The sequence below is a fragment of the Buteo buteo genome, chromosome 2 (genome assembly GCF_964188355.1).
Source record: "Buteo buteo chromosome 2, bButBut1.hap1.1, whole genome shotgun sequence".
NCBI classification, from domain to species: domain Eukaryota; kingdom Metazoa; phylum Chordata; class Aves; order Accipitriformes; family Accipitridae; genus Buteo; species Buteo buteo.
In genome coordinates, this window is record NC_134172.1 from 43,159,060 (window position 1) to 43,180,534 (window position 21,475).

The following is a 21,475-nucleotide window of genomic DNA, read 5'->3' on the forward strand; positions in this document are numbered from 1 at the left end:
TACCGGTTGTTATCTGGCCTGTAGCTTCATACCGATGGTGGATTACTGCAGCTTGGCTGAACAGCTGGGTAGGAGTATTATGCAATGCACTGAGCAGAGCCCGGGCAGTACCTCCAGCATACAAAATTGCTGTGTATAATTTCTCAGTAAAATTATCACCTATGTGAATGTGACTGATTTGTACTGGACGTGCTGGAAAAAAACCATGTGCAGCTATGTTGTCCTTCAGGTTGCAGTTAAATTAATAAGTGCTCTGAGAGCTTTTCTGGTTTGTACAAATAAATTCCTGAGCTGAAAGCACTACTTGCCAAACGCTGCTGACAAGCTTCATGTCAGGGTAGATCTGTTCTAGTATATCCCACAAAATTTTTTTTTTTTTTTTTTTTTTTCTTCTTCTTCCAGACACTAACAGAACTTCAGTGGCTAAATCTGCTGGTAGTTGTTCCTCCTGCCCCAAACCCTTCTCCTGCAGCAACACACTGACCTCAGCCTCCTGCAGCATCAGAAAGCCCTGTGGCCCTGTTTAAGGTCAAGGTAAAAGGACTGTTGCCATTTCAAACATATCCTCTCTCCAAATTGAATGCTTTTATTGCAGCTAGTACTATTTGTGGCTAGAGGCTATAGATCTGCAGGGGGATTGCTTAATGATAAGCTTCTTGATTTGTCCCTCAACATGGCTGTATTCAGGTGTAGTCAAAAGCCCCCACTAGAGAGGTATCCACCTGTCCCTCCCTCCTCCATAACCCTTGTTGCAAGGTAACTCCTCTCATGAAGTGCTTTTTAAGGCTTTTACCACCAGTGACATTCTCAAGCCAAGTCTGTGAGAAGGAAGGATGCCTCTTAGCCATAAGCTTGCTGATTTTATTGCTGAATGAGATTATTGCTTTAAGTGAAACTGTGAGAAGCAAATGGCACAGAAAGGACTTAGGCTGTGACCTGGCAGCAGCAGACAATGCTAAGGTAGCTTAGTTATCACAGTTATTCCCTTTGCTCTTCCTTCCAGGCAAGGGAAATGTTGATTTGTTCTGGGACTGGGAGAGTTTGCTAGCTAAGAAGGTGAAGGGCTCAAGCAATGTTTTCCGATCTGTCACAGTCACTTCCCACAGTCTCACTTTCTCGGCTCTTGCCCATTGCTGTGCTGCTTCTGTTTCCACTTGCCTTTGGTCCAGGAGGTCAGTTTTGTTTCCCAAGACAATAACTGTTACCTACAAACAAAAGGAAAGGGTGAGCTTTATACAAAAAGCATCCACCACTCACAATGCTTTTAAACAGCAGGCAAGTAGCAACACAATTCAGACCTGCTCTTGAACTTAGCACTGGCACAAGGTAAGCTGTGTGTAGTTTTGGAAGATCAGGGTCTGGGATTTGAATTAGCCTTACCTACCTGTGGGCTGGGAGTTGGTTTTAATCATAGGATATGCAGGACTTCCCCTTCTCCCTCTGATTGCTTAAAGGGAGACAATACCCAAGAGAGCCAAAGTTAAACAGCCCTATTCTCCATTTACTTGGCAATTGAGCTGCCCTAGACAAATGACAGGAGCATGACGTTTGAGTGCGTCAGAGCAGCAGATGCTTGAGTGATGAAAAAATGCAGGCAGCAGAGAAAGCCTGGACCCCACAGCTGTGGATTTTGCCCAGCTTGTTCTTCCTGAGCCCCAACCCGCAATATAAGTAAAGCCAAACCTGCCAGAAGGCAGCCCGTGCGAGCAGCCCGGGCATGCTGAGCTGCTGTGCCCCTCGCCCAGGCCAGCTGGCTGCCTGCTCCTGCAGGCAGGGTAAGCCACGCGAGGGACCTCAGGGGACAGCCTGCTGTCGCTGACAGGGTCAGGTAAGCACCAGCACCAGCCTCTCCGAAGCAGTTTTGAGAGCAGCTGGTTAGCTAACAAGAGCAGCATGGCTGTATCCGTTCAGACCCTTGGCTGTAAGGATCCATCAAGTGACTTCTGTATCACCGAGACAGTACCGTGTGGCTGAGCTCAGTGGCCTGCCCGGTACTTCAGTTCTAGGAAGTGCTGAAGATAGTGCTGACCACTTAAAGTTGCTGCTCCTGGTTATTTTAAGTTAACCATTTTCTAAAGATGTTTTACCAGCATGAGCTCTTAGGGGAAACCATGCCTGTATTTATAGTTCAAGGTCCTTAGTCAAACTCTGGTCTCATCTCTACACTAGTGGTTTGACAAAGATCAAGTGATAAAGTCCTCTCTTGCTGATGATTTGGGGTTTTTGCTGTGGCCACACCTGCTTGCTCTTTCCTGTTCATTAGGCTAACTCCAGGATGTCTTCTGTTTCTTTCCAGCTAGAGATGTTTGTCCTGTTCCTGTGAGGTCTGAGCCTTCCTTTCTTTTCTATAGCAGCCCAGGGTGTTTGGAAAAATGTTTTTTCCCTCTGCAAAGGCTTTGAAAGAAGCTATAATCTTCATATGTATTTACCACATGCTCCAACTGAATTTTACCTATGGTTAAACTCTGTCAGTACGAGAGAACACAACCTCTATTTAGTATAACATTTGGCCGGGCTTTAAGGTACATGCTGGATGGCCCCCACAGCCAGCAGAGGCAAGGAACCAGCCATCAGTGCTTTCTGTCATCTGCCACACAACAGGGGACTGTGCCACTCAACAAGGTGAAGTTCTGCCAGCTCATAAACACCATTTGTTGAGATACATCCCTAATTCGGTTAAGGATGCATTCTAGCAGAGCCCAGACTTTAAGTCTGCTGATGGTATCTTAAGGTAGGGGTCCTGATCTCACCTTCTATGCTTCAAAGCCTATTTTATATGGACTAGAAATCACAGGAATAAAACGAATTTATCCAGCTTATTGTGGGCACCACTCTTTCAATTACGTTATCCTCAGTCAAGATCACAACTTTAACCTTTCCCAGAAGATAAGCAAATTGGCTGTTTTCTAAAATACCTGCATGCCACAAGAGAGAAGAGTTCTGGCAGGTAACACAGAAGAGAGGGATGCAGACCCTGTGGGGTTGCGACTCTCTCTCTGCATTACAACATGCTGTAAAGTAACACCTTGGGGCCCTCACAAAACACAGCGCCTGGGAAAAATTTCCTGCTTGTCCACCTTTCCTTGCCCTGCAGGGGAGTTATGATTGACTCCCATATCCCTGATATACGTGACAATCTGCAGCTCACACCAGCCCTACCAGCTAACATACCTCTCCTATGACTGCACGTTCAGCTGCTGTCAAACTTGGAGCCTGCCTTCCTCCACCACCCTATGTGCTGTCAGTACTAAACAAGTTACATTTTTGAAAACTCTCTCCCTACCATTATCCAATTAATTCTTCATGCATGGTTGGTTGTTTTTTTTTAACAGCATAAACCAGACATTTGGAAAGCTGTAGGCTAAAGACATTTAACAGGGAAAACTACTCAAGAATATAAAGATACTGTAGGAAAAGCCATAATGCTAATGCCACATGCAAGTTATATTTGTTTAGCTAAGCTGGAACACTGTCAGCTGAAAACACTAGCTGCTTTCTAAGGGAAAATAGAGCAGTCATTTCACACAATTGAATTGATTCAATATGGTTGTTAAAATACATTAAAGCTGCTTTGCCAATTGACTAATGTCTGGGAGACCCATTGTCAATTACACTAGTTTGTAAGCCATCAAGTACATGAATACAAAACAAACAAAGATAATGCCCTTCGTTATATTATTCTATGCACTTGACTTCCTGTGTACAATACCTAAAAAAACATATGAACTGCACTGCTGTAGACCATATGTTTTATTAGTCATAAGTGTCCTGGCTGGTGCACTCAGCTAACAATTTTAGCTGTAGTAGAGGAAGTAAGGAGAGAAAAAAAAAAAAGGCATTCTATTGCATGACCTACATGGCATGTGAATTAGGCTTCCTAGCATGAGAAAGCTTCCTTTTGCTGGATTGCCCAAGGCTGTGGATACATTCGTTTTCTTTTGTGTGCGAGTTTTACAGAAACAAAATCTATGCTCTGCAACCTTAACCTCCTATCACTGATACAGCAATAAGCCAAGCAGTTAAGGCACTATACATTTACCTCCTTTTTGTCTCTAAAGACGTCGATCTCCTTTTTGAGCAGTTCAACTCTTTGGAAAGCTTCGAGGCTGGTCACAGCATAGACGAGAACGAAGCCATCAGCGACAGAGAAATAGTGCTTTGGCAATTCTATGCCCTCCTGCAGACCCCTGGTGTCGTAAAGCCTTAACTGTTCCTTCACGCCTCGGTCTGTCTCCACTGATGCCAAATACACATCTTCCATTGTGGCACCTTCATCTAAGCCTGTTTTAAAAGAAGCAGGAAAGCTCAGCTGGTGTAAGTACAGCACCACTATAAGAAGTATTTGCAGTACCGCAGAATTTTACTCCACAATAGCTTTCAGTGCATGTTTTCCAGAGTGACTTGACCTGGACTCGACCTTGCCTGACATCCCCATGAAGGGCTATATTCATAGGTCACCGCACCAGCTATTTACAATAGCGACACTGCGTAAATACAGCCATCTAATATATGAGAACATGGTTATGCTTGTAAAATTGATCTATACAATGTGCATATTCAGGATAGGATAAGATATACAGCTCTTCCCCCAGGTTTCCCAAACTCCAACCACCCAGTGTACCAGTTCTATGTCAAACATGCTGCAAATGGGCCTGCCCAAACATACCCTTTTGGAAGAACAGCCAAGGAACACCAGATAGTCAAGTACTAACATCTTGAGCCTACTTCTTTGCTTCATTCTGAGCTGGATCATATGGCAGAAGCAGGAGCCAAAGGAATAATTCTGGAAATGAATGTGTATTGGTGGTACAACTAACCAACAAGTGAAATCAAGCCAGAAAGGGAAGGGGATGTTTGCATGCAAGCAAAGTTGCATGCTATATTTACTCAAATACACAGTGAGCTTTTTCCATCCCTTAGGGATTTAAAATGACTCAGATTTGCTAATGGGAGCAAGCTCATTTACTGCAAGGTAAGAGCATGCATAAGGTAACAAGCTTTCATATATATATATATATATATATCACTTGCTCCATGGTAACTATCTGCACATTGGCTCTCCTTCCTTCCTTCCTCTCCCTGTGGTAAATGTGAGGTAATTCAAGGCAGCTTACTTTGAACTACTTAAAATTATTTTTTCCAAGCCAAACCTGAGAACACATAGATCACCTTAGCTCTGTGTTCCCCCTGGATGCAGGTGCATAAGGTTACAGGTCCCAACAAACTATGTATAGTGTAGCTGGGCCACTTTCAGACTTGGTTTTAAGTATTCATATAAACCCTCTGCAATCCACGTTTTTGCCTCCACTGCACTCCTATATACATGAATTGTTTGCTGTTGCAGGGCTACAATAATGAGTCCTGCATTATTCTCTTTGTCTGCCAAAAAGGGACCATATTACAGCATTGTCTAAGAAAACACAAGGGATTATCTGGCCTGTGAAAATAAGGATTTTGCTATATTCAATGACACTATTCAAAATACTTCACATTGACAAACAAGCTAAAGCATTCCACCCACGCGGATGGTTTTCCATGATGCATGCAGCATTCCTGTGCAAGAAAGTGGCACAAGCTGTTCTTTTTGCCCCTCTCTGTGCAGTCTTCATAGATCAAACTCTTATTAGATTTGCAGTGAATTAATTTATCTTGCCTCCAAATATAGCCATGCTAAAGTGTGGGAGCAAAACTAAGAGCAGAAGGACAAAACAAAGGTTAATAAAAAGAGGAAGCACAAACGCATTCCGTATGGTTGGAGAATATGTTACAAGGGCGTTTTTAAAGACCGAAGTAGGTAACAGCCCTTTCTGGATTTAGCACTGTATTTTTTCTTGCTCTGCCTCGTTGCATTGTGCAGACAAGTCAAGGAAATATCTAGCATCAGTAAATACTACTTTGGCAAGAAGGAATGAACTGTAAGTACCTAAGTTTTCTTTTTAGAAAGCAATGAATAATGTTGTACAGGTTTTTACCATCTAAATGCTGCACTGTAGTTCAACAGTCTTTGATATATCCACACTCTCCTGTGACAGTCTCTTCTTAATGGCATTAAAAGTAGCAGCGAAAATTATGTCTTTTAACATCCTACTTGAAAACGAAGAGGAAAAATTAAGACCTGGGACTTAAGTCAGCACAACAGAGCAACAAATTTTGATGTGAAATGGGGGGGGGGGGGGGCACTTTGGAGGCAGTTGGAATTTATGCATCACTATCAGATTCCAGAGATGAAATTTCACCTATGTACATTGGGGGAGGGAGTATATGCAAGCGGATTCCTAAGCAAACACAGATAATTTTTTAGATATACGTGTGTCACCTTATTCTAGGCCCTGCTTCTAAAGCCCAGACCACATGCTAGCCCCATCTTCCTGACAACGATATTTACACTTCTTGTTAGTACCGTCCCATTCAAACACTTTCGCAGTCTCCATTCAAACACGTGCCAGGCAAGTTGTTGTACGAGCGGCAAAACTAGTCAGGAAAGCCCAGTGTCCTAGGAAGGTGTCTGGCACCACCCCATCCTCCCTGTCCTAATGACCCCGGTTCTCCTTTCCTTCACTGGCATACCCAGGCATCCTCCCACCTGCGTGGGCAAGGGCAGCTTGTGCTGGGGAGTTACTGCCCTGCAAACTGCTGCCAGCTCAAGTAGGTTTTCCTTGGAGGAGAGCATTATCATGGGCCTTTTCTCTCTTTCCTGCTACCAGTTTTCTTCTAAATTTACAGAAACATGTTTTGAGGTATCTACTGCTGTGACACAGATGAATGGGCAGATGGAACCAGCTTTCAGGTTCAGAAGCTATGGGGGGAAAGGGGAACTAACAAGACTGAACAATCTCATGGTTTCTTTGGAAACTAAAGATGAAAAAAAGTTGGGGAGGGAGAGGAGGAATAGAAAGGAGATTGATGCCGTTCTCTAGTGCCTACTTAGCTGGTGCAAGTCTTGGGAGAGGCAGAAAGGTCTTTGTCTACATTACCGACTGCTGCCACAGAGGAACTGCAAGGGGAAGCCTCAGTCATAAATTGGATGGTGTTTCAACCCCTGGTGGTTTCCCAAAGAGGAAAAGAAAAGGCTCAATATACTAATGAATACTGCACACTCAGACTAGGCAAAGCAGAAATATTGCAAATACCAAAATAAAGCAAGAATTCAAGATGGATGGAATTTCAGAATTTCCCAAGTGACTCTTGAATACAAAGGCAGTGCAAATTTTGTGTCTTCTTGAGTCCTTCTGAAGATCTCCTGTGTAATCTCCCTCTTTCCAGCAGGAATTTAGCAAAGAGCTGCTAAAGCCTGCTATTCCTTGTGTTTGTAAACTGCAGGATAACAGGTTTTGCTTACTTAGATCTCAAATGACAGCATATCGGAGGATCCCTGACTCGGAGAAGAGCTGGACAGGCCTCAACGGGAGCTGGTCTCTTTAGATTTAGCTGCTAGTTAAGTACTGGTCCCACCAACCAGTAGCCATGGTTGTGACACTCAGTTGCACACATTCAGCTCCATTTTCATCTATTTCTAAAATGCAAAGCTGACTGCAGGTCTATCAGGAGGTAGTTTGATTTAAGAAACAAAGGTGCAAGAATGCATCATTTGGTTAATTAATTTCCACATCTTTGGAGCTGTGAAAGCCAAAACCCCAAATCCCTCCAGCTGAGACCAAGCGAGGCAAATTCTCTCGTTATGAGTTCTAGCACAGTAATATACGGAGTTTTCATTTCTAGCTAGCAAGGTGATTTGAAGTAACTGCTTATGAATAACCTGGCCATACCAGCTATTTACACAGCCAGGAGGCAGAGATAAGGTAAATCGTGTTTTCTACAGGAAGAGTTCTCATCTCCTGTTGAGCTGATAAGCTGTACTGGGTTTGTGTGGCAAGGTTTTGGTAGCGGGGGGTGGGGGGGGGGGGTGTGTTACAGGGGTGGCTTCTGTGAGAAGCTGCTAGAAGCTTCCTCTATGTCCGACAGAGCCAGTGCCAGCCAGCTCCAAGACGGACCCGCCGCTGGCCAAGGCCAAGCCCATCAGCGACAGTGGTAGCGCCTCTGGGATAATGTATTTAAGAAGGGGCAAAAAGTTGCTGTGGGCATAGAAACTGCAGCTGGAGAGAGGAGTGAGAATGTGTAAGAGAAACAACCCTGCAGACACCAAGGTCAGTGCAGAAGGAGGGGGAGGAGATGCTCCAGGCGCCGGAGCAGAGATTCCCCTGCAGCCCCTGGTGGGGAAGACCCTGGTGAGGCAGGCTGTCCCCCTGCAGCCCATGGGGGTCCATGGTGGAGCAGATATCCACCAGATATCTGTGGAGGACCCCACACCAGAGCAGGTGGGTTCCCAAAGGAAGCTGTGACCCCGTGGGAAGCCCACGCTGGAGCAGGCTCCTGGCAGGACCTGCGGACCTGTGGAGAGAGGAGCCCACACTGGAGCAGGTTTTCTGGCAGGACTTGTGACCCCACAGGGGACCCACGCTGGAGCAGTCTGCGCCTGAAGGACTGTAGCCCGTGGAAGGGACCCACACTGGAGCAGTTCGTGGAAGACTGTCTCCCATGGGAAGGACCCCATGCTGGAGCAGGGGAAGAGTGTGATGAGTCTTGCCCCTGAGGAGGAAGGAGCGGCAGAGACAACGTGTGATGAACTGACTACAGCCCCCATTCCCCATACCCCCGTGCTGCTTGGGGGGCGTAGGTAGAGAATCCAGGAGTGAAGCTGTGCCCGGGAAGAAGGGAGGGGTGGGGGGAAGGTGTTTTAAGATTTGGTTTTATTTCTCATTACCCTACTCTAGTTGATTGGCAATAAATTAAGTTAATTTTTCGTAAGTCAAAAGTTTTGTAGTCCGTAAGTTTTGCCCGTGATGGTAATTGGTTGAGTGATCTCTTCCTGTCCTTATCAACCCATGAGCCTTTTGTTGTATTTTCTCTCCCCTGTCCAGCTGAGGAAGGGAATGATAGAGTGGCTTTGGTGAGCACCTGGCGTCCAGCCAGGGTCAACCCACCACATAAGCTTTACCATAGGTTCAGGGGCCAGAGATATTTTAAAGGCAGATGGAAGACTCCTTTCTGCACCGTCACTGAACAGGGACACTGTTTAAGGAAAAATACCTATCCTCTTTACAGACATGTCCCATGCCAAAGTTAAGCCAGCAGCTCTCCTGTTAGTCCTCTCAAGAGAGCTAAGGCCAAGCAGTGCCAGGTACCACAGGTATTTAGTGGGACAATCTTCTACTGCCAGTCAAGGACCCATTTCATGACTGAGGAGGAAAGACTGGCCCCTCTTTCTTCCTTTCTTCAGGAGTGCAAGAGAAGGTGAAGGATTTGGACAAAAACAACACTGAAGCTACAAAAAGAGAGATCATCCCAGGTACCAGGCAACTGTATACATATGTGCAAGCCTTAACAACTATTTGGCCTGACCTATAGCAATAAAATCCCTACGTGACTCAAAGCTAAATCTGCACCCGTTTCAGACATCTCCTTTCAGGTTTTGTCTGATTCCTCATATCAGTTTAGCCAGAGAGGCTGCTATGCAATACGTACATTACTTTACGTGGCTCTGACAGTGCTTCTCATCTTTTTGCCCTCTCTCATCCTAGTGCCCAAGGCAAACAGCCCCTCTTGCAGTTTTAAAGCCTAGCACAAAACCCAGTACCACATGTTGTTGCTCACAGGTTCTAGGGACACAGATATTTCTTTTTGGGGGGTATTCCTCCATCCCAAGTACTCTCTCCTCTTTGACTTCAAGCAATCTTAGTGCCTTTGCAAGAGTGCTAGCTGCTGACCATGTAAGCAATGGCCGCACTTAGGGACTTCATCCATGACAAGCCAGGCAGAGCTGAAGGTGCACATTTTTCTAGGAAAAGAAACACTGTGCAACTGGGCTTACAGCACCATCGCTAAGCCCACAGCCAGAAGCATGGGCTCAAAGCCAAGGGCTTTATATAACAGCGTGAAACCTCCAAGGACACTAATCACTTCCCTGATAGCAGCTGTTCCAATACTTTTTACAGGAAAGTCAACAGGAGGCACGTGAGTACTGACATAGACTCATGGCTGATTTACAGCCAGGAGGAGACCCCCATGTCAGTGGCTAGGACACCCCAGAGGATGGCACCCGACCTTGTGCTTTGAGCCTACAACCAAGTTTGAGCACGCTTCTTGTCACTGGGAGGAGGATGGGGATGCCGTCAGGAATGGAGAGACTCCGTGCGTTGGCTCGGCAGTCCTCCCCACGGCTCCCTAGCCCTTGGACTGGCCGCAGAGCTGCTCCTGACGTCAGTCAGGAAGCACAGGTTTTGAAACAGCTTGTGTCCATGTTGCCATACCCGGTGAGCTGCCTTGCTGGTTGGCTCTGAACAGACAGGCTTTCAGCAAACACACTAGTCCTTTCTGCCTCCTGCCAAAGAGGCCAGCAGCCAAGATGTACATGTCAGCTTTCTGGAGCTTGCAAGCTTTAGGAAAGGAGGATCAAGATTCAGTAATCATGTTTTAAGCGTGGATGGGCCACCCCTGCAACGGTAGCATCAGCAACGGCTCTGTGCAGTTTAAAGCAGCTCAGCTAAGAGGCAATCAAAGACTTGCCATTCCTCAAACTCTGTCCTTGCCCAGTGAGACCCTCACAGTGGTGTCCTGCCTCTGCAGTTTAAGGGTTAAATCAATACAGATTGGAGCAGTAGCTAAAGATCTTCTGGGAACCATTTTCACCAGCCTATACTTCAGGCACTCTCTGCCAGAACTGCCTGTGGGCTGAGGAAGCAGCAGGGAGGACAGTGACCACTCAGCGGGACAGCGAGAAACACCAACCTATCAGTCCATCCCCCACAACGTGCCTGATGGCACACACGGGTGATACCAAAAGTGCTGGGCCATAGCCGCTCATCCCTTGGGGCTGCTGTGGCTCTGTATGAGCTCTCTCCATACGCTGATCTTGACTCTGCTATTTGCCCTCTTTCTCCAAATGTCTTGGGAATAAGATTTGACCAAATCATAGAGAACAGGAGACTACCTTCTTCCTTCTCCCCTTGCACTGCACCCTCCCCCCTGCTATCAGCTGCTCCCTCCCTTACAGTTAACTCCAAAAAATAAGAGCAGAGCTGCAGGAAAGAAAAACTGATCTTTTTAAGGGGTGGGGGGTGGGAAGTCCACGTTGCGCAGTGGCCGAGCTGGAGTGGAGCATTCGGGAGCGACGGAGGGACGCCCACAGCTAAACCCCAGGCACGAGGCCTCCCTCCAGTTATGTCAGCTAGTATCCATGACGTTGTATAATCGTGTACATGGCTAGCTCCATAAATAGCTCCTCCGATCAGCAACACCCGAATATCCTTCCTGCCTGGCTCACTAATAGGAGCTTGGGGCAGGAAGTAATGCAATGCAATATGATTTAAGTAACGTGGCCTTGCTCATGCTGCTCGGGTGTCTCTGACAATCACCCAGGCCAGTGCAGAGGAGAAGCAAGTTGGTAGCAAAGGGAAAAACCTTCAGCCTGCAGGTTTTGCAACCTTCTCGCTGAAAGCTACACGGGACTACGTGCCTAGGGCTCGGTAGGATGCTGGAAACAGATGTTGCTGCAACATTAGAGGAAATCCTCCTTTTAGACAAGGGTATTAGCATGCAGTTCTATATCACGCTTTGCCAGCAAATTCCTCCCATCCCCACATTTTAAAGGCGTAGTGCCTGCAAAACACCATTCTAGAAATCCTAGGGTTTATCCAGTAACTTATCCCAACATTTAATTTACCGGCCCAAGGAAAAGATACAAACTGACTAGACGTCTTTGGTCAAAGCCCTGAGATTCACCCCTGGTGCCACCCCTTGTTTCTGGGTGAGGCAGGAATAATTTGTCAGCCTGCCAATCATTGCCCTTCCTCTCAAAGCCAAGTCATGTGGAAAAAGAGGGAAACAAGCCGGCTTTGCCTTCGTTCCCTTTCTTTTGTGCACAGCAAGTCTCAGACATCCCATGCTCCTCTCTGAAGTCCATTTTCCGAAGGAGGATTTCTTTTGAGACCCGAGAAGCTTGGCCCTTGAAGTTCAGTACAGAACGTGGGCCTAAAGCTGAGCTGTTTTTCTTTCCAGTGCTTTGATTAAATATTAGCCAAAACCAAGCAAAATAAAGCTTTAAGAAGACGGAACGAAAGTCTAAACAGTCTCTCCACTCATCATGTGACATCTATTTATTTTTCAGGCATCTACAGCATCTTTCAGGGAATGAGATATTATGTAAATAGGCAGCAAGCACATCACCTGCTTCCTGTGTTTGTTTCTTTTTAAACATTCACCTATTTTGTAACTGGGAACATCACGGAAAGGGTTCTTCTCCGAGCCTCTTTTAAAAATCAGTAAGTAAGGGACTACAGATTTCAAGAACTGCCCAGAGATGCAACAAAACCACATTAATTTCTTCCTTCACCTCAGTGCAGTTTGCGGTCCTCGGTTACTGGGTTTTTTTGGGCCCACACGTAACAAGATGCTGGAAAAGGAAACAATCCCCTTCCCCCCACCAAAAGTAAAAATATCTCACCAACGGTATGCTTTCCATAGAGAAGCTGCTCCAAAATCGCAGTCTTTCCCACCGAGGCCATTCCACAAACCACCACCTTGTAGCCCTTTCCCATCTTTCCCAAGAGGGCCGAGTAAGCAGGCGAGCCCTGTGCAGACACAGGAGTCTGTGAGCCCGGCGCGGTGGCAGAGCTCGGCACCAGACAGAAGCGAAGCCCATGAAAAGGCGAGAGGCAAAACGCGAAGCAGCGGGTGACTCGCAGGCACAGCTCCCTCCCAGGCGCTCACCAGCGACTGATATTTTTAGGACTAGGGTTTCCTCCCACACCATGTTTTAAGGTTTTAGGCTACTGCCATTGGTGCCGATGCTTGCCCACAGCCTCGACGCTTGCCCCGCCGGGCTCGGGGAGACTGTTTGTGAGCCCTGAAGTGTGCAAACCCTCTGGGGCAGGGGCCGTGTTTGTCGGCGTGTGCGTACACTGCAAGACTTGCGTTACCGGGCTTCGTGGTTTTGCTGCGGGCCCGGCGGTATCTGGTGGTATCAGGATGGCTTCTGGAAACGCGACAAAATGGCGGTTCCTTCCCTCTTACTTCACGCACAGAAAGTTCCTAGCTTTGACGGACCAGGTGACAGAAAACAGGAGGGTGAAAAGCAGAAGCACAGGAAAGCAAGTGCAAAAGCAGGTTTTCCGGTCTGCTTTAAACCCGTGTGGACCGGTGGGGGTTCGCTTTAGCGGGAGGCCTCCAGAAGCCAGGGGCAGCTCCCTCTGCCAGCGGGGCCAGGGCAGGGCGGCAGGCCCGAACTCCCCGTCGGCAGTCCGGAGCGGTCTGCGGGCCGCAGAGTACCTTTTCGGGACCCGGAGGGGCTGGCCTCGTCCTCCGCCGACTCCAGGTTAACCGGGTAACGCCTCACACGCCGGGGCGCTCTGCGAAGCATACGCTGAAATAACGGAGAGGTCACCCCGCCGCCGCTGAGAGGCCAACTCCCCCCCTCCCCCCCGGGACACCCACCCCCCCACCCCCCTGCAGCTCCGCGCGCCCCCGGCCCCGCGCGCGCCCCCGGCCCCCCCCCGCCCCAGCGCGAGCGCGCACCTGGGCAGAGCTTCCCACAGGACCCCATTGAGCCGCGCCGGCCTGCCGGGCAGAGCCCCGCCCCCTGCCGCCCATTGGCGGGCGCGGGGGCCGGGCAGGGCGGGGCGGGGCGAGAAGGGCGGCCCGGCTCTCCCGCACCACCACGCCCCCGGACTACATTACCCATGAGGCGCCGCTGCCGCCGCCGGAAGCGCGGTGTCCCCGCAAGGGGTTGTGGGAAGCAGGCTTCTTCCTTTCCGGTGCTGGGCGCCATCAGGTGAGGGATTGTCTGTGCTCGGCCTTTCCCTCAATCTGGTTCCATCCCGGGCCCGAGGCGGCCATCCGCTCGCCCCGCTGCCGCATCCGCCTGCCGCCACCCTAGCGGGGCGGGACGGGACGCGGCTGCTCCCGCGGCACGGGTCCTCTGCGGCCCGCCGGGAACGCGGCCTGGGCGGGCCGCGGGCCCCGGGAGGCCGGTGGAGGGCCCGTGGAGGGCCCGTGTGCTGCGCCTCGTCGGGGCGGTCTGGGCGCCTGGGGTGTGGGGCGGGGAGGGGAGGGGAGGTGGACACTCGGTCGGACCCAGGGTTGCCCGGTGTGAGCAGAGGACCGCGCACCGCAGCGTAGCGGGTGCAGGGTGATTACAGGCCGCACGTCCTGGTTGGGCTCCGGGTTTGCAGTTGGTTTGTGGTGTTTTATGCCACAATGCGATCGTAGAGGAGGGGGAGCTGGGGGTGGCGAGAGCTAGGCCGTAGGTGGGCAGACTTGAAAAATCACACGTGAACTGGTTTTTTTTTTTGTGCAAATAAAATGAGCTGCCTTTTTCCGGTGGTGATTTGGGTGGGGGTTTGATGGAGTTCACTTAAATCTGCTAATTGCTCCAGGTATGTAAAAGCTCAGAGGTTTTTAGGGGTAATTAAACCATGTTAAGAACAAATACCACACCACTCACAGTCACGTCCTTCTTTAGATTAATATTTACAACTGGTTTCGGATGTTAACTATCGATTTGGGTAGTATCTGACATACACGTCTGAAAATTCCTTAGCTGAGGAGTTCAGCACTTGATAACATATGAAAAGGAAGAAAATTGCCAAGAATGGTAACTGCCGTGTTTTCTCTTGGGGGCCACCAAGTGTGAGCCGTGTTACCAGGTGAGGCAGTGGTATAAAGAAGCTTGAGAGCATCATGTGTTTCAGTGGTGTTACGTGTATGGTTTTATGCAGTGTCTCTCTTGAAAGCTGTTCAAATTTGGAATCGGACTTGGTGCACGTTTTTCATTGACTTTTCGATTCAGCAGGTAGACCAACATGGGTGCCTACAAGTACATCCAGGAGCTATGGAGGAAAAAGCAGTCGGATGTGATGCGATTCCTCCTCCGTGTCCGCTGTTGGCAGTATCGCCAGCTGTCTGCCTTGCACCGAGCTCCCCGGCCAACCAGACCAGACAAAGCTCGCAGGCTGGGATATAAGGCCAAGCAAGGTAATGAGACGCAGAGGTGAAGTCCATGTGCTTCGTGATGTCGTGGCCAAGTTTTTATGTCGGCTTCCTTCCTTCCTTATGTGATAGTAGAGCAGCAAAACCTGAAACTTAATTATTCCACAAGAAACTGAAGTGTCTTGCGTGAAACAAACTTTAATATTATGTTAAATTGGTAGTAGTGCCCACCGCCCAAAACCTTACTTCATGGAGTTTTGAGTTCACGCCTTCTGTGGCTGTTTTGGCAGATGGAGATCAAGCAGGCTTTGGCCTTAATTCTTGTTCTTGTGCTGTGTCACTACTGCAGAGCTGACCAGTGCTTTTAGTATCCTAGGTTTTGGGGGGTGTCCTTTCTCTGCCCAGATTTTGTCATGTGTTACTTTGACTGTATTACAGCTGCGTGCACTTGAGTAAGCAAGATGATGTAGTTTGTACTGTCATTAGGAAACAGTTACTGCTAAGTGAAAGAAACTTGGGGAAAGTGGCCATCCATCTGTAACTTGAGCAAATCCTTGAAACAGTTTGTCCACTATGAAAATACAAAACTAAGAGTCTACATTTCTGTTACTGTTTGTGAAGTTTGTCTAGCTTCCTCCTTTTTCAGGGATCAGATTTCAGCAAGGTTTGTGGATGGTTGGTGCTTCAGTGCTTTATGAATGTTACGATCGGAATATGGGATTTTAGGTTTGGGGTGGTTGTTTTGTTAGGTGTTTCGGGGTGGGGTTTTTCGTGTTACAACATAGCTGTAGCTGTTCTTGGTATATTTGGAACTGGAGAGTGGAAAGGTGCCATGAGCTCTGGTTTGCAACTAAAAAATAGTTGTGACAGGACATCACTTACCTTAGTCACTTGTAATGGAAATAACAAAAACATCTTGTGCTAGCCACCCCCAGCTGTAGATTTTGGTGAAGATTGGTATAGTGACCTAATTTTGCAGGATTTCCTGTAAAGTTTTGGGGTTTGGAAATGCAGTATGGGCATCAAAATTGTATTGCTGTGATCTGCACTTGCTTCGTGACAGAATTCTTCTAGTTCCTAAGTCACCATTTCTTTTAGGTTACGTTATCTACCGTGTCCGTGTTCGCCGTGGTGGTCGTAAACGCCCAGTTCCGAAAGGTGCAACCTATGGTAAACCTGTGCATCATGGTGTTAACCAGCTGAAGTTTGCCCGGAGTCTTCAGTCTGTAGCGGAGGTAACTATTCTGGTTATTGCTCAGAAACTTGGCGGTAGGAAGGTTTTAGTCTATAGACTAGAGACAAAAAAAAAAGCCCCAAACAACTGTTTTGTTGATGTGTTGGGTAAGAGATCTTGAATACAGATGGCAGGAAAGCACCAGAATGTTTGGAAAAGCTGTATTGAGACAAATGAAAAAACTGTTCAGACTTTACAAATTGGGTCTGGGGGAAGTACTACTTAGGTGGTTTATTGAAGTTCATAGTGTATGCTTACTTCTAAAGTATGCCACAATATTTGTAATGAAAATTAGACATACAACTAGTATAAACCCCAGTAAAAATAAAGGGTTAGGCATGAGAAGTAAAAATTCAAATACGCTAAGGTGTCTGACTTCACTCATCAGTAAATCCCACCGCTGTGTTCCCTGCCATGTTGTATGTATTACCAACTTTAGGTAATGGTCCTTTCACAAAGTATGGATGAGTTCCTGTCTTAAAGTCTGTAGCACCTGTTTGTGTAGTAGCAGTGCTGTACAGCGTACTTAGCTATGTCACAGGATCTGAAAGCAGCATGCCAGAGACAACCTGGTTCTTTGTAAAATACTTTGGTACCTCACAAGCACAAAGATTCATGGTTGACTTGTTTTTAGGCGAGATGTTGTTACCTGCTGAAATACTCAAAACGGAAACTTTGATGAGATCTTTTAAGTTTCATAACGTCACAGTAGTAGTGTTGAAGAGATGTAGTTCTCGCCTTTCGAAAAAACTCTTTCAGTGGGTTAGAATTAATACCAGTCTGCAGTCTCAAAAAAGAGACATTAAATGGAGACTGCTCATTGCCTTTCCATCTTGAAGCAGAAGACTTTTTTTTTTCCTGTTCCCAGGATTTCAAAAATATTCATAAGTGACTTCAGCAAGCTGAATATGGTGGGGGTTTTCAAAGGAGGAAAAAAAACCCCGTATATGGGACATGCTAATTTAAAAGAAACACAGATGATGAGTTTAAATTAAAAATGCAGTTCTGTGTTTTCAGTGCTCATGGCATGCTCTTCGTATATGCTATTCCCAGATACCTGATGGCTAATCACATGCTCACTTGTAGTGACAGCTCATGGGCCCTCAGTTTTAGTTTGAAATTTTCTGATTCTAACACACTTTTTCCTGGAAGACTTACATTTTTCAGACAGAAATATTATAGAAATACAAAACCTCGATTGTAGCTACTGTCTGCACATAGAAGCTGGTTGGGGATGGTTGGTGTTTTAATGTTTAACATACATGTTGCTCTCACATGGTAGAATAAAACAAGGACTTGAAAGAATTTTATTACATATGCAGAAAATAGTCAAGTAAACTAGCAATAGGTTGGGATTGCATTGGGATAGAAGATGGGTGGGCTTCATGGGTTCATGCTTTCTCACGGTGATGATGAAGTCCTACGATTAAACACACTTTTAGTTTTTTAAATAAGGAGCATTCTTGATGGGAGAGGCAGATGGAGTTGCATAATTGTTATTTTCTGCTTTGTTTTGTTTTCTAAACTAAGACTGCTTCTTTCCAACCACAAGTGAGGGTAGGAATAGCAAGCACTAATATGCTAGCAGTGGAACAAAGACTTGTTACATCAGCTCTTTCTTTTCTTCTATCAGTATGGACTTATTCTCTGCAGAAATGTCTTTCTCCCCTGTAGTTTTGGATGTGTAAATTGATCAGTCTTTCATAACTTCCCACAAAAGATTGTTCCATGGCCCCAAGTGCAGTTTGTGCTCTTCATGTTACAATTGTTTTTAACTCTGTATTTACTGATTGGGTGCTTGTGTGTACAAAGTAGTTCTTTCTTTTGTCAATCAAGCACCTTCCTCCTTACGTTATTTAAAACCCATTTCATGTAGGAATCCAAACAGCCTTTTTTTCTTTTTTTTTTTCTTTTTTAATACAGCATTCCTTTCAGCTATTACTTTTTCTTGCATCTTTGCAACTGGAAGGGGAACAGTTCTTTTAGGAAGAGAGGGTCTCTCAGGGCAAATCGAAATTTCTAGCACCTACAAAATCTTGAGCTATTTGTACCTCTCTGCATGAATAGTGCCCTGCATCCATGGTTTTACAGCCTTTTGCATTTATTTTTTCCTCTAGGAACGTGCTGGCCGTCATTGTGGGGCTCTGAGAGTCTTGAACTCGTATTGGGTCGGTGAAGATTCAACTTACAAGTTTTTTGAAGTGATCCTGATTGATCCCTTCCATAAGACCATCAGGCGCAACCCTGATACCCAGTGGATAACCAAGCCCGTCCACAAGCACAGAGAGATGCGTGGGCTGACGTCAGCCGGGCGGAAGAGTCGTGGTCTTGGCAAGGGCCACAAATTCCACCACACCATTGGTGGCTCACGTCGTGCTGCCTGGAGAAGACGCAATACCCTGCAGCTGCACCGTTACCGTTAATTCTTGTAAATGTAACGATCTAATAAAGCTGATGCGGGTTGTTGAATTTACCAAGTGCTTCTGCTGCTTCTTGGTTTATGTGGAGAAGTGTAGAATTCTCCAGGATTTCAGTTGTTTCCATATTTTCAAAGGCTTTTGAAAATGTAATTTGATATTTGTGAAGATTGTAGGCCCCAAGCATAGAGTTCTGTGGTGGATTTCACTTTTGATAAGACTCAAAAGACATGTGCCGTGTGAATTGAAAACCTAATGGCTAGTCCATGTTCTTTTTTCTGTTGGTCTGAGTACACTTCTTCACTGTCTGTAGGTCAGGGTCTCTGTCTCCTGTGCTTAGACTGAAGGCCAGCTTTGATCTTGTGCAATGAGATGTAAACTGAAAGTGCTAGTTTATTTTTTTATAGGTGATTAAATACTAATGGCAATTTTATTTTTCAAGTTCTGTTTTTTTGTATGTCTTCAGTGTGAAACCAGCTCTTGAGCCTGTGCTGTCTGCAAACGTTGGCTAAATCAACTAAGCACAGAATAGAAAGGTAAGGCTTGCTCTGATCATTAAAGTGCACAGTATTTTAAATACAGACACTTCACAAAGAACTATACATACAATGTTTTAGGTTGAATAATAAAATATTGACTGTAGAGTAGGTATTAATTTGTGCAAGATTGCAGGCTGTTTGTTTTTCAGCAAAGAGTGTTTCTTGGATCTGTCTTTTGATACTGAACAGAGCATTTCTGTCATGTTGAAGAGCTGCATTCTTGATTTACTCTGCATGGTTAGGTGGTAGAAATAATCACATTTGGATGACAGGCAGTTATAGATGCATGTATTTTAGGCTATATTTTGTGAAATTAGTGTGACCTTTCAGCATGAAGTCAACTTGCATGTAAACGCTGAGAGGAGAATAACTGCAACTTCTGGTAAATTAGCTGCATGGCTGTCCTAGCTTCCACAGATTTCGTACAACGTCCATGGGATAGTGATAGGAAAAGGTATTGATAGAAGGCCCAAGAAGTGGCTGTGTCTTCCTGGAGCTTCAACATGGGATGTGGAAAGATTTGGAAAAAAAAAAAAGTGCTGGGACTGAAATGTCCAAGTTTTGCCCTTCAACTGAGAAATGAACTTACTTTGCTGTTTAAGTTCTTAGAGGAGGATGGTAGTCTGAAGAAGAAACTTTTTGGCAATGTGTTCTTCAAGCCAGGATGAACAGCTCAAGGAGGCAATCCTTTCAGGACATGTTTTGTTTGGCTCAAACAAGAAAAAATTCAAAAGGAATCTTCTCTTAAAAAGTGCTGTCTGCTCCTCTAACGAAGGGAGATTTTTTTTAACCTTCCTTGTGAAGTATCACTAGTATCCTTGAAAGCAGCTCCTGTGATGGTGTAGGACAGGAAGTTCCTAGGAGCAAATTTGGTGAATGAGGCCTCCCTGGAGCATGGAGGGGGTTACTGTAGAGAGGGGGCTGATCTTTCCCTTTTGTAGATTTAAGGGCTTAAGGTGGTGCCAGTATAGCCAATGTGTCCGTTTCTTTTAAGGTACCAACTTTGATTATGCTGTACCAGGTTTTGTTAAGCTGTCTAGGACCCTTGCCATTGATGGGGGAAGGTGATAGCAGGTGACTGGGCCATCAGCACTAATGCTGTGTCCTTTGCCAGGGTTCAAAACTTCTAGCATGTGGGGGGTGTCTTCAGTGAGACTTGCCTAAGGTTTCCCCTCGTGGTCCTTTATGTAGCTTTTTGAACTTTAAAATAGGAAGAGGGAAATACTGTCCCCTCCAAAGTTTATTGAAAGCTACTGATGAAAGTGTATCTAAGAAGGCATGGTATGTATCAGACTAGCTAAGGAAGTTGAAGCAGATGGTACTGTCTTCAAGGGGAGTTGCGGGCATGTACGGCTAATCCCAAGTCTTTGGAAAATCAGATTGCCTTAGCATCTTTTCACACTGGAAGGGTCTTACACTCTTGAAAAGTGTTTTGGGTTGAAAGGGGGGGAAATGGCAGTGCAGTATTTGTGTGAAGAGGAAAGGCAAATGATCTTTATTAAAATCTATTTTTAAAAGACAAAACATTGAGGAAAAACTTCTTTGGGGTTGTTAGCTTGGGAAACCAGGCTTAGAGAGAGGTTATGTGACCTGCTTTTCGTATTTGATTTTTGAACCTGTTGTGCAAGGTCAACAGATTGCAAGTCTGAGTTCCTTATGAGTTTGGTGAACATCGGTCATCTGAGACCGTGGTCCTAGTGAGAGGCTGTTACTTGAATTCAACCCTCCTTGTACACCAAGTCTGCCTGAAACACAGATACTAAGCTATAGCTGAAGGAGGGCAGGGGGAGGGAAGAGGAAGCGTCAGGAATTTCACTAGTGAAGTTTATTAAGACACGAAGGAATCCAGTAATCTGTTTCCAAGGCATCTGCTTGGCTCTGCTTGCAGGACTGATTATTCCTCAGTCTGAACGGGCATGTTTTAGATGTAATTAAAAAAGCTGTCTGGTTCCTAGGCAAGACAAAATGAGTACCACAGTTAAACTGCAGAGAGACGGGGCTGTACAGTACCAGCCTATTTCAGCCTGGTATCAGGTGCTGTTGAAAATAGTTGATTGTAAGCTTTTACTAGGCTGGACTTCACTTTTGTGCCTAGATTAACTAACCGCTTAGCCTTTGGTAGAAGTTGAGGGCCTGGCAAGTAACTCAGCCCCTGTTAGAAACTAACTGTCCTCCTGGGAGGTGGGATGTGTAAAAACAGATTGTGTGATTTAGCATGTTCTTTAAATAAGCAAGTAGTAAACTCCCTTCCCACGTAGCTAATAGAAGTGCTCATTACTTGGCAGCACTAGCTAAGTTGAAAA

The 21,475-nt window shown here is 46.2% G+C and overlaps 2 protein-coding genes across 11 annotated transcripts; one reads left to right on the forward strand and one right to left on the reverse strand.

Annotated features, from left to right (window-relative positions):
- Positions 1–840: 840 nt before the first annotated feature.
- NKIRAS1 (NFKB inhibitor interacting Ras like 1) lies at positions 841–13,656 on the reverse strand. 9 transcript variants are annotated; one of them, XM_075052273.1, is made up of 5 exons: positions 13,570–13,645; positions 13,324–13,417; positions 12,500–12,626; positions 4,040–4,281; positions 841–1,205 (listed from the first exon to the last, which is right to left on the reverse strand). In XM_075052273.1, the coding sequence occupies exons 3-5, from the start codon at positions 12,591–12,593 to the stop codon at positions 966–968; spliced, it is 576 nt and encodes a 191-aa protein (XP_074908374.1). In that variant the 5' UTR covers positions 12,594–12,626; positions 13,324–13,417; positions 13,570–13,645; the 3' UTR covers positions 841–965. The 9 variants fall into 9 exon arrangements, with proteins under 9 accessions (XP_074908374.1, XP_074908381.1, XP_074908386.1 ...); XM_075052280.1 differs by having other exon boundaries at positions 13,324–13,403; positions 13,570–13,628; XM_075052285.1 differs by lacking the exon at positions 13,570–13,645 and adding an exon at positions 12,975–13,090 and having other exon boundaries at positions 13,324–13,403.
- A 93-nt stretch (positions 13,657–13,749) lies between these two features.
- Positions 13,750–18,689, forward strand: RPL15 (ribosomal protein L15). Of its 2 annotated transcripts, none has more exons than XM_075052338.1 (4): positions 13,750–13,825; positions 14,846–15,027; positions 16,081–16,217; positions 18,334–18,689. In XM_075052338.1, the coding sequence occupies exons 2-4, from the start codon at positions 14,856–14,858 to the stop codon at positions 18,637–18,639; spliced, it is 615 nt and encodes a 204-aa protein (XP_074908439.1). In that variant the 5' UTR covers positions 13,750–13,825; positions 14,846–14,855; the 3' UTR covers positions 18,640–18,689. The 2 variants fall into 2 exon arrangements, with proteins under 2 accessions (XP_074908439.1, XP_074908446.1); XM_075052345.1 differs by having other exon boundaries at positions 13,761–13,825; positions 14,843–15,027.
- The last annotated feature ends 2,786 nt before the right edge of the window (positions 18,690–21,475 follow it).

Coding starts and splice junctions, on each gene's coding strand:
- NKIRAS1 (XM_075052264.1), bottom strand. CDS start 13,644: ATGGGCGGCAGGGGGCGGGGCTCTGCCCGGCAGGCCGGCGCGGCTCAA. Junction 13,418..13,569: donor CTGTGGGAAGCTCTGCCCAG/GTGCGCGCTCGC, acceptor CCGTTATTTCAG/CGTATGCTTCGCAGAGCGCC. Junction 1,206..4,039: donor TCTTTAGAGACAAAAAGGAG/GTAAATGTATAG, acceptor TTTTGTTTGTAG/GTAACAGTTATTGTCTTGGG.
- RPL15 (XM_075052338.1), top strand. CDS start 14,856: ATGGGTGCCTACAAGTACATCCAGGAGCTATGGAGGAAAAAGCAGTCG. Junction 15,028..16,080: donor GGGATATAAGGCCAAGCAAG/GTAATGAGACGC, acceptor CATTTCTTTTAG/GTTACGTTATCTACCGTGTC. Junction 16,218..18,333: donor GTCTTCAGTCTGTAGCGGAG/GTAACTATTCTG, acceptor TTTTTCCTCTAG/GAACGTGCTGGCCGTCATTG.